This window comes from Phyllobates terribilis, unplaced genomic scaffold (genome assembly GCF_046119375.1).
Source record: "Phyllobates terribilis strain yellow unplaced genomic scaffold, ASM4611937v1 Scaffold_13__5_contigs__length_258822181, whole genome shotgun sequence".
Lineage (NCBI taxonomy): Eukaryota > Metazoa > Chordata > Amphibia > Anura > Dendrobatidae > Phyllobates > Phyllobates terribilis.
Genome location: NW_027362773.1, coordinates 155,915,555 through 155,928,006, shown reverse-complemented (window position 1 = coordinate 155,928,006; position 12,452 = coordinate 155,915,555). Strand labels below are relative to the sequence as shown.

General features: G+C 47.7%; 1 protein-coding gene across 11 annotated transcripts in view; it reads right to left on the bottom strand.

Annotated features, from left to right (window-relative positions):
* The window catches only part of SHANK2 (SH3 and multiple ankyrin repeat domains 2), a 693,215-nt gene that overhangs the window by 264,338 nt on the left and 416,425 nt on the right, over positions 1 to 12,452 (bottom strand). For all 11 annotated transcript variants that reach the window (XM_073658796.1, XM_073658795.1, XM_073658798.1 and 8 more), the window contains one exon: positions 5,794 to 6,100. In XM_073658796.1, the coding sequence (XP_073514897.1) occupies positions 5,794 to 6,100 (307 nt within the window). The remainder of the gene's footprint in view (positions 1 to 5,793; positions 6,101 to 12,452) is intronic.

The following is a 12,452-nucleotide window of genomic DNA, read 5'->3' as shown; positions in this document are numbered from 1 at the left end:
AAACCCAGGGAACACTGTGACAATGACAAATGTCATGGTGAATGATTAATTGCTGTCAAAACATCATCTCATCTGATACGGAGGCACTTAAAAGCCAGAATTTATATATAGATCTACAGCTATAGGGTGACCTGGCTTATAATATCACAACCGCTGCTTACCGTATATCTCGGATATACAAATGATCTTGAAAATCCATATAGCAAGCACTGTAAAACGCTACCAGGTCAAGGATTTTTGCAGTGAGAAACAGGACAGAGACTTAAAGGACCCACCACGCGGTCACACCTATCGGCTTCTAATATGACCGAACCTATGCAAGAATAAGAGGCTCCTGAAGAAAGAGGCCAAGGCGAAATGTTGGGAAAACATTTTTTGAATTATATATGGGCAACATTTTAAGAAAGCAGAAATACCGCAAAGAGTAAACATCTGCATAATAGTGAAAATGGCCTGAATCATTCACCTCCTCCAATCAATATCGAAAAGTGGTTGCTTCATCACAGAGCCACGCTCTTAGACCCTCCGGCTCCTTAGACCCTTGGCAAACAGCTGATTTTATCTGGGGAAGTGTATGCATTGTAGTCAATGTTGTATTACAAGGTGGACGATTGGATTAATGACTGTCCATAGATGGGTAGAAGACGTAAAGGAAATCCTCTGCACATTTCATCAGCGCTATCATAAATGAGATTTTTAAAAAAATCTGCTGTCACAGATTTTCCGCGACTGAGAGGGGCCAGTGTTGATGTCACGGCACTGTTGTGTCACAGTGCCGTGACATTAACACTGACCCCTCTCTATTGTGGTAAACCTGTGAAATCGGCAATATATCGATTGTGCAACGCAAAGCCTGGAATGTCTGAACAATCCACACACTGCCTACAGGGGTCAATTTTGCCAGATATCATGGGTGGGAACATACTGTAAGGTTTCTTCTGCTTTTGGCCCTCTTGACTCCGTTCAATACCTTGTCCAGCTGTCTTACATACAAAGCAGGTGTGTGCATCGTCTCTGTTCCCTACGTGCCAAGCATCATGGGAGTTGTAGTTCAGTAACAGCTGTGCTGAGAATGTAGGAGCTGCCAGGGAACGATCCTCTCTGTGCCAATGCATTGCTTCGCCTGAACTTACTCTGTGCCAATAAGTCCTCATTTGTCCAATAAACAACTCTCGTCTAAAACGCGTTTATCCACCATCACCTTCATCTCACTGCCGAGAGAATATACAAACAGGACCTGGCACATTAAAGATGCGGGGCGCAGGGATGCCATCCTCAGAAGACCACGTCCCCAGAAAGACTGGCTTTGGCATTTTCATTTCTTGCTGTCTGTTTTCTTGCTGTATAAATGTTTCAGCTTTTACTAAAGGGCTAAAGACGGAATACATTAACATATAAATATCACAGCCCTGCCTCACCGCGGAGAATGACGAGAGCCAAAAATAGAGGCGCGGACGTGAATCTGCCTGTGTGTTTTATCTCATCTTACAATAGTATCGCAGGGGAAGGTTAGGAAAAAGGATATGAAGACGAATAAAGGGCACATTCTGAATTTAGGGTCAATGCAAGGACCATGACGAAGTCCCAATGGGTCATTATACCTCCGACATTCGTTGTGCCACCACCGAGCGCTGTATTCTCCCTTGCAGCAATGCACACAGATTCGGAGGCTGGGATCAAAACAGTTTGGGGCCAAAGAAGACCAGCAGCCGCCAACCTGATAACTGCAGCACACAACGGCGATAGCGAGCGCCTGTGTACTTTTTTGCTACTATGTCGTTCATTCAAAGGGAATTAAAACCAAAAAGCAACTCCTACATCTGCATAGGAACTCTATACAGATAACACAGATTTATAAGGGTACGTTCACACGTTGCGTTTTGCCGCATTTTTACAGTGAAGAAAGCAGCATTTTACTGTCCAAGCAAAGTAAAGGAGATTTCTGAAATCTCATGTACACGCTCCTTATTTTTTTCCTTGCAGATTTGAAGCCGTTTCATATCTGAAGCATGTCAATTCTTTCAGTGTTTTTGTAGTATTTCACCTATTCTAATGAATGGAGGAGGGGGGGGTGGACACATGCATCAAAAACACACTCAAAAAATGCTGCAAATATGTGTATTTTTTATGGAGTATTTTTCCTCCCGAGACACTGATGCAGAAATGCCTACAGCAAATACTTACAAGTGTAGGGACAACCTTTAATGCTAGTGTAAATTCATTACACTAGTAAAAATAAAATAAATTTTTTTACGCTTTGCTTTAGTTTTTTTTTAATATAATATTTGATTGTTTTCGCAAAACATATATATATATATATATATATATATATATATATATATATATATATATTCCATATGCACCAATAATATCATTCTTTTATTTAATAAATTTGTCAGGTCCTCTTTAAAAAGTAGAGCTGTAATACTCAACTTAAACCCATGTACGAGAGAAAAGGCCGCGTCCTTTAAACTAAACATCACACAACCCATCACTGACATAGCCATCACAGTGTGAACTCTGCCCATGTTTGACCTCTCTAGGAGACACTTTATAAGTGGGACCGAGTAAATAAAAATGTTTTAGGGCTCTGTGGCAAGACGACTCACTCGGCTGCTTACGGAAGTAGACTCAGGAACGGTTTCGTCTGCAGGTTTATTATAATGGCATAAAGCACTGCAGATTCAGCAAAATAAACTCAGCCTTGATGGCATAACGGTAAAACGAAAGACAAACAATAACACCATCCATGGGTGTGCGGGGTTCGCCCGCACAAGTTGCAGCACACTTCAGCTCCTCCTGAGCTCAAGTTCCACAGTCTGGAGACTTGCCTCTCCAAATTCACAACAGAGAAAAAAAAAAAAAACAGTGACTGAGCATTTAAACTTGCTCAACCACACCCTGAGGTGGAGATAGGTGGGCATTCACAGAAAAACACTCCCTTTGAAAATGATGGTTTAATCCCCCAGCACATAACATGCTGGAGGAAATTTTGTAGGTTTAGTTCACTAGCGCTCGTAGCCGCAATGAAACAAATCTCCCCTCACATATAACACCAGTGACTCTGTCACAACTCTTTCACACGTCAGTATTTTCGGTACATGTGGTGACAGTTTCCACAAGTACCGGAGATACTGACACACTTAGACCCATTCAAATCTATGGTTCAGCGCACATGTCAGTGTGTTTCTACGGATCGTGTGTCAGTGTGATCCACACGCTGACATGTCCATTTTTGGCCGGCAGCACGGATAACATGGACTCATTCAAGTCAATAAGTCCGTGTGACACGTACCGGCGCTTGGGAATCAGCGGTACAGTTAGCGCTGTTCCCAAGCACCAAGATACTGAACGCTGCCCTCCTGCAGCGAGCGGCCCCGGAGCTGCGCTCAGCAAGAGGTGACCTGTCACTCACTGAGCTCAGCGCAGCTCTGGGGCAAGTCTATCTCCCCGGCTCCTCTGCTGAGCAGTCGCATGGATTACAGCGGGGGGATACTTAGGACAGGTGAGTATATGGATTTTTTTTATTTTATTCTTCTTTTTACAGGAGCAGACACCAGGAGCAGACTACTACTCTCAACATTGTCCATGCTGGTGCTGATCGCAGCGCCGGCAGGGGACTATGAGGAGGGCAGCGTTCAGCACCCGGCGCCACACAGGTGCACACGGACATGGATATCTCCGGTACCGAAAATATCCAGACGTGTGAAACCAGACTTACTCTTTTTTTTCTCCAATATATTTTGATTATTTGCATTGAAAATTACCAGAATCAAAGGCATAATGGATGAAATGTGTTGTCGGATACACAAAGGTTTTGTGTGTAATAACCGGACCTTTCCTTCTGGGTCCTGATTCCTCAGCAATGTGTAATAACGTGCTGACAAGACATTTAAATGTTCCTCCTAGGAAGTAATTGACGCTTTGCCAAAGGTGACAACCCATCATTGGTTTTCCTACTGCCAGCAGATCTAAGGATTAACCCCAGGCAAGAGAGCGGCTTATAGGATCCGAGTACCTCCTTGTACCTTTGTGTCACCAAAGTCTCCGTTCTAAATACTATAAACTAGTGATGTTCAGCCCCATCAAGTCTCGCTTCATTTTCAAACACAGCGTTATAAAAAAAAAAAAAAAAAGCCTCCTGTCCATGTTTAGGTTCTGATGCTGAAAGCTGTAAATCAGAGGTTCAGCCCAAGGCCTTGCTTCTTGAAAACAACAAACAAAGAACCCTGAAACTTACAAAAAACTTTTTTTCCCTATATTTACTCATTGCCCATAAATAACAATTTTGGAATTTCTTCCTTAGAAGGCTGCAAAGTGCTGATCCTCTGTTATTCCTGATGGAAATGTGTAAATAAATTGACAAGTGGGTGTTTTCAGTTGGGATTAACATTCAGTGCTAGATATCCATGTACACAACCCTTTGAAAAACAAGAATGGTAATGCCCAGTTGTCAATTTACTAAGACATGAAGGAATAGCAAAGAAATGAACAAAGCAAAATCTAAGAAAAAAAACCATCGTAGACACCGAGACTTTAAGAACATAGTGGCAAGATGTGGCCACAGTTTTGCAGATGCGCCAAACTAATCAATAAGGCTCCATTCAATTAATGGATCCTTTTTTCTTTCATCGGGACAGTACACCTTCTTTGAATCACTGTATAGGAAAGTAGATCTAAGGGACGCAGATAAAAATATATTCTGCACAAAATGAAAAATGCATATTTTTTTTTCTTTTTAAGGGTGCAGATTGTTTTAAGGACACCTTCCACAGCATTTCTATAGAACTGACTACATGTCATGCAAGGTGTGGGAAAGACTTAGTGCAACACAGAGGGAAGAGGGAAAGGGAGCCCAGACACTAGGGAAAGGGGGGAGTGGAGACCTCCTAGTCTGGTCTAGTGTCACCCTGTCTCAACTACCGTCCCTATATTGGCTCTTCACCAATCGCCGCACGCGTGCCTCGCCCTGACTTTCTCTGGCGTATGGCTAAGGCTAGGGAAGGAAGGAGATGAGCACTAGTCGATTTCCACTAAACTCTATAGACAACAAGGGTAGGCAAACAGGGGGGAATTGCTTAGCTTTAGACGACTCCAAACAAATGCGCACACGGCCTCAAGCTCCAGAGAGGACGAGGTACTGCTCTTGCTAAAGCTTCACAAGTAGTAATGAATATCGCCGAAACCTCCCTCTCAGACATACCAGGTATTTATACACTCAGGCCAGGGAGCTAATTAGCCAGAGGGAGGTAGCCACTGGGTCCTAGAGACAGCCAGCCTCTAAGAAGATGTCTGCAATGCCCAACGTAGAGATCTCCTGCAACCAACTGCAGGGCGACTGTCTGTCACCTCTGACACACCCGTGACACTACAATGGCCTTCGGTAGGAGCAATGCCTCAGGAGATCGTCCCGAATTCAGCTTTAACATGAACAGAGCCTTTGCTTCAGACCAGTTTCACATGTCCGATATTCACGGTCCGAGCACAGACCACAAAGTTTGTACCTAACGCGGGTCGCCTGACACAAACTGATCAGCCCCAAAAGCATATATAAGGATCAGGAGTTGAAGTCAAGAGACCAGCGGCTAGTACAGACATTGAGGTTCATATTCTTACTGTGAAACAAAATCATATGCAATACCAAGGACCTCCTGAAGGACCCTCTAATGGACCAAGGTTCTGCCATAATAAGGGGTCCAGCAGAGGATAGTGCCCTGTGTGATAACAATGAAAATTACAATGCAATTAAAAGTGGAGGTAGACCCCAAGTCTGAGGCTACGCGGAGATCATACCTGACGTGTCTGTGCTGCTGCCTTTTTGCATCCTCTCCTAAGCGGTTCAGGGAGGGTGAGCGGCTCCGTGGTACTTGGGAATAGCTCCCAATAGTTTTCACAGTTCCATTTGGATTATTCTGCATCTGTTGCAGTAGCTGTGGTGAAAGGCTGCGGTGTAAAGAGGCTGAGGCGGCGGACCACTCAGGGATATTATTCACGTTCAGGTTGTTGTCGCTGTTGGATCGAAGGAGGACTCTGGGTGCTGTCAAGGTATGCTGCGGCCCCCTTCTCCGGTGAGAGTAGCTGGGCGCTTCCCTGAATGGCACTGCAAAAAAAAAAAATATATATATATGTATATAAAGAAACAGGCTGAAATATATCATATACAAACTGCACTAGGACCCAGTACAATGCAAAGTCACCAGGCGCGATCCACATCACTCCGCCATCCCCTACACTAAACACCTGCACTCAGCGTTCTGCTTTATGACTTTATTTTACTGACACAACCAGGCCAAGAAAGAAGGAAGGTTAAATGACAACACCCTCCTGGGAGCGCAGAAATCTAGCCGTCTGCTGTGACAGACGTGTGAAATTGGACAATTTAATGAAATGCACTGAGAGAACTCTCAGATATATTCAATCTGACATTGGGAAATTAACAAAGAATACCGCCAGGTTCTGTACGGTTCCCAATGCAAAAACATATGTCATGCACAAGCCCCGTCCTAGTGGGGGGGCTGTAACTATAATTCAAAGGGTGTCAAAAATGTTGGTCTCAATCTGTTTACCGCCCAATAGATGTTAATGGATGGCGAAGCGATGGGCTGCGGGATGTAGAGACATGCAGCTTATGGTATACACATGTATGGAGAGTAATAACTGTAAGATCACATCATATTGAGGCGAAGATGATGGGAAATGTGCTGTGAGGCGTCTGCTTAATAATCATAGATTTAAGCTAAGGAAATAGTTTTATACATTTTTGTTTCCATGTGCAAAAAACATTACTAGGCGGGCACATTTTACCTTTCTGCAGCCCTACTCCACAAAGTTTGGGTGGAATCAGCGCCGTCACAATCAGCTGATGACTTAGATTATTAGCACTAGACTTTTTTTGGGCTGGAAGTAATCACGGCGATTCCCCTTATTTCTCAACTCCTCCAATCAGCTCAAGCTAATATGGGACAGGGTTGAGGGCTGGCAGTCACGTCCACTGTATTTTCCATGCTGTGTTTTTGTTTTCTTTCTGCATTTCTTTTCATTTGCAGATGTTGGCACTTTTTTTTGTGCAGTTTTTGATGCATGCATTTTTGGTGTTAAGCCTTTTTGAACTCAACAGGGAAAAACTGCAGTAAAAAAGCTGAAAGATGTGATATGCTGAATTTTAATATAAAAACCCAACTCATAAGTCAAAGACTGAAAGGGGAAAAAAAGCGTTTTGCTGTTACTTTAAAACACTTTTTTTCGGCACGAAAGAAAAACAAACACAAAGGGAAAAGGGAAAGGAAGCCTTCTCTAGGGAAAGGGGGAAGGGGAGACCTTCTAGTCTGGTCTAGAGTCACCCTGTCTCAACTATCGTCCCTATATTGGCTCTTCACCGATCGGCGCACGCATGCCTCGCCCTGACTTTCCGTGGCGTATGGCTGAGGCTAGGGACGGGAGGAGATGAGCACTAGTTGATCGCCACTAAACTCTATACACAACAAGGGTAGACAAACAGGGGGGATTGCTTAGCTTTAGACGACTCCAGACAAATGCGCACAAGGCCTCAAGCTCCAGAGAGGACGAAGTACTACTCTTGCAAAAGCCTCACAAGTAGTAATGAATATCGCCAGCACCTCCCTCTCAGACACACCAGGCATTTATACACCCAGGCCAGGGAGATAATTAGCCAGAGGGAGGTAGCCGCTGGATCCTAGAGACAGCCATCCTCTAAGAAGATGTCTGTAATGCCAAATGTAGAGATCTCCTGCAACCAACTGCAGGGCGACTGTCTGTCACCTCTGACACACCCGTGACAGTACCCCACCTCTATGAGTGGCCTCCGGACACTCAGGACCGGGTTTCCCAGGAAAAGAGGTATGAAATAAGCAAACCAATCTGGGAGCGTTCACGTCTGACGCTGAAACCCACATTCTCTCCTCTGGACAATAGCTTTTCCAGTGCACCAAGTATTGTAGAGAACGACGTTGGAGACGAGAATCTACAATCCTCGAAATCTGGAACTCCAGATTACCATCAAGCATTGCTGGGGGGTGGTGGTAGAGGTGAGGGCTCAAGAGGTTCCACATATTTTTTAAGTAAGGACGTGTGGAACACGTTGTGGACTTTAAGGGCCTGAGGAAGTTCAAGACGAAATGCTGCTGGGTTAATGACGGCGGTTATTTTATAGGGACCAATAAACCTAGGTCCCAGCTTCCAAGAAGGAACTTTCAATCTTATATTCCTGGTAGACAACCACACAAAGTCACTCATATTCAGGTCCGGACCTGGCAAGCGTTTTCTGTCAACCATACGTTTATACCTGTCTCCCATGAACTTTAAATTACTCAGAACACCCTGCCATACCGAGGAGAGCGACGAAGCAAACCGTTTTACCTCGGGAACTCCTGAACCTCCTCCACCACTAAAGGTACCAAACTGTGGGCGATAACCGTATGCACCGAAGAACGGTTACCTGCCAGTGGATTCTTGACGATTATTATTAATGGCAAATTCTGCCAGCGGTAAGTAGGATGCCCAATCCTTCTGATTTTCAGAAACTAAACACCTGACGTAGGTCTCCAAATTCTGATTGACACGCTCGGTCTGTCCATTTGACTGCGGGTGGAAGGCAGAGGAAAAGGATAGCTGCACCCCCAGTCGAGAACAGAATGCCTTCCAGAACTTGGAAACAAACTGGGTCCCCCGATCAGACATCACATCGGAGGGAACCCCATTAAGCTTCACAATCTCATTTATGAACACCTGAGCAAGTGTCTTGGCATTTGGAAGCGCAGGCAATGCGACAAAATGAACCATTTTACTGAACCTATCTACAACCACCAAAGCCACCGTTTTGCCTGCAGAAACCTGTAGGTCAGTAATAAAATCCATGGACAAGTGTGACCATGATCTACTAGGGATAGGTAGCAGAAGAAGAGAACCAGACGGACGGGTATGTGAAACCTTAGAACGCATGCAAATACTACAAGCAGCTACATGTCCAATTACATCCCGATGCAACCAAAGCCACCAAAAACGACGAGAGAGGAGATCCGCGGTTGCCTTACCACCTGGATGACCAGCAAGCACAGAATAATGATGCTCCTTAATTACTTTGCGGCACAGATTAGATGGTACAAATAACCTTCCTGAAGGGCGGGAGACAAGGGCGTTGTAACGGGTCTGGGAGGTGGAACCTCTGAGCAACGATACAAAGGGGCAGTCCTTGTAAGGAAGCGGGTGGCTCCCAGGGTAGGCGGGCAGGTAGTCACGGCAAGTGACGGGGACAGTCTCTGGGTAGAAAGGGCAGGAGGTCACGGCAAGTGACGGGGACAGTCTCTGGGTAGAAGGGCAGAAGATCACGGCAAGTGACGGGGACAGTCTCTGGGTAGAAGGGCAGGAGGTCACGGCAAGTGACGGGAACAGTCTCTTGACAGGCGGGTGGTCACGGCAAGTGACGGCTAAGCCTCCAGATAGGCTAGCAGGCGGGTAGCAGGTGGACGCTCCCAGGTGAGCGGGCAAGAGTCTCTGGACAGGCAGGTGGTCACAGCAAGTGATGGCTAAGCCTCCAGGTAGACTAGCAGGCAGGTAGCAGGCGGACGCTCCCAGGTGAGCGGGTAAGAGTCTCTGGACAGGCAGGTGGTCACAGCACGTGACGGCAGAGCCTTCAGGTAGGCTAGCAGGCAGGTAGCAGGCGGACGCTCCCAGGTGAGCGGGTAAGAGTCTCTGGACAGGCAGGTGGTCACAGCACATGACGGCAGAGCCTCCAGGTAGGCTAGCAGGCAGGTAGCAGGCGGACGCTCCCAGGTGAGCGGGTAAGAGTCTCTGGACAGGCAGGTGGTCACAGCACGTGACGGCAGAGCCTCCAGGTAGGCTAGCAGGCAGGTAGCAGATGAGCGCTCCCAGGTGAGCGGGCAATCAGATCCATAGACAGACTGGCAGGGCTGGTAGGCAGACTGTCGGACCGCAGGAATGCAAGTAGATAGACAAGTATCAGGCAGGTATCAAGCAGGAATCTGGCAGGTAACTGGCAGGTAACTGGCACGTATCTGGTAACGGGACCTGAGGGCTGAAGCAGAGTGATAGGCTATGCAACAACATTGCTCAGGCACCTCCATTTTGGAGGAGATGCCTTATATATGGTGAGATCCTCCGGCCATTGGCCGGGGACTCCTTAGGATGGCGCGCGCGGCCCCTTTAAGAGCGGGGGAGCGCGCGCGCGCCCTAAGCACAGTGGCCGGGAAGCAGCGCGCGCTGCCAGCAGAGCGGGAGGAAGACGCCGGGCACGGAGCGGAGAGGTGAGGGGAACAGCGTCCCTGCCTAGCAGGAGGCAGGGACACCGATGCTACAGTACCCCCCCCCTTTAGGCCCCCCCCCCCCATTTTTAGGCCAGACAGAAATTTATCAAGGATGAGAGGGGCATGGATGTTCTCCCGGGGCTCCCAGGTTCTCTCCTCAGGACCAAACCCCTTCCAATCCACTAGAAAAAAGGTCTTTCCTCTTACCCTTTTGGTGGCCAGAATGTTCTCTATCTCAAACTCGTTTTCAGCAGAAACCGGAGTGGGAGGCGTACCTGTAGACTTGGAAAAAGAGTTAAGTACCACGGGTTTGAGGAGAGATACATGGAAGGAGTTAGGGATCCGCAAGTTGGCCGGGAGTTTCAATTTATAGGCCACTGGGTTGATTTGTTTGATAACTTCCAGTGGGCCGATGAACCGAGGCCCTAACTTGTAGGAAGGAATCTTGAGCCGGACATACTTGGACGAGAGCCAGACTTTATCTCCAGGACGGAATTGTGGAGGATCCAGGCGTTTTTTGTCAGCGTGTCTTTTCATCCGCTCGGACGACTGAAGGAGTGCGGATCGGGTACTCTCCCAAATGGAGGAGAATTCGCTAACGAGAGATTCCGCAGCCGGATTGTCCACCGAGGTGGAGACGGGAAATGGGATCCGAGGATGCTGACCGAAGACTACAAAAAACGGGGATTTGGAGGAAGATTCGCTCTCGTGATTATTGTAAGAGAACTCGGCCCATGGTAGGAGATCCACCCAGTCCGAATGGTGGGCATTAACGAAGTGCCGGAGGTAACTGGTCAGGATCTGATTGATCCGCTCCACTTGACCATTGGACTGTGGGTGGTAGGCGGAGGAGAAGTCCAGGGTGACGTCCAGCAGCTTACATGTGGCCCTCCAGAAGCGTGAGGTGAACTGAACCCCACGATCCGACACGATGTGGAGGGGCAGGCCATGGAGACGGAAGATGTGGCGGATAAAGTCTTTAGCCAGCTCGGGTGCAGACGGGAGGCCCGGCAGGGGAATGAAGTGAGCCATCTTGGAAAAGTGGTCAGCAACCACCCAAATGACCGTACAACCGGCAGAGACAGGGAGATCCGTTATAAAGTCCATAGCTATATGCTGCCACGGGGCAGCAGGTACTGGAAGAGGAAGGAGGCGACCGGCTGGCAGATGTCTCGGAACCTTGTTGCGGGCGCAGGACACACAGGCTGAAACAAAGTCTATTACGTCCTTGTGCAGGGTAGGCCACCAGTAATGCCGGGTAATAAGCTGGAGGGTCTTTTTCTGACCGGCGTGGCCAGCTAGCTTAGACGAGTGACCCCAGTGTAGGATCTTCTTCCGATCAGGTACTGTTACGAACATCTTACCGGGAGGGAGACGATTTAGATTCACGGGGGCCACCTGCATTACTCTGGCGGGATCAATGATGTGCTTAGGCTCCTCCTCTAGATCAGACACCAGGAAGGATCGGGACAAGGCGTCAGTTTTGATGTTTTTGTCTGCCGGGCGAAAATGAAGAACGAAATCAAAGCGGGCAAAAAACAAGGACCACCGGGCTTGGCGCGGGTTAAGTCTCTGGGCGCTCTGGAGGTAAGCCAAGTTCTTGTGGTCCGTGTAAATAATTACCGGGTGAAGAGCCCCCTCGAGCAGGTAACGCCACTCTTCCAGTGCCAGCTTAATGGCCAATAACTCTCGGTCTCCTATAGAATAATTGCGCTCAGAAGGGGAGAAGAATTTGGAGAAGAAGCCGCAAGTTACCATTCTTCCGGAAGACGACTTTTGGGTAAGTACCGCTCCGGCTCCAGAGGAGGAGGCGTCCACTTCCAGGAAGAATTGTTTGTTGCCGTCCGGACGATGCAGCACCGGGGCGGAAGAGAAAGCCTGTTTTAAGGAAAGAAAGGCTTCCTCTGCTTCGGGCGGCCATTCTCTGGGATTAGTGCCCTTACGGGTGAGCGCAGAGATTGGGGCAGTCCGGGAAGAGAAGTGCGGTATGAAGAGGCGGTAGTAGTTGGCGAAGCCCAGGAACCGCTGAATAGCCTTCAACCCCTCTGGTCGGGGCCACTTCTGGATGGCAGACAGTTTCTCAGGATCCATTCGTAGGCCGGTCTGAGAGATTATGTAGCCCAAAAACGGAAGCGAGGTCTGCTCAAGAGGCACTTCTCATATTTAGCGTAG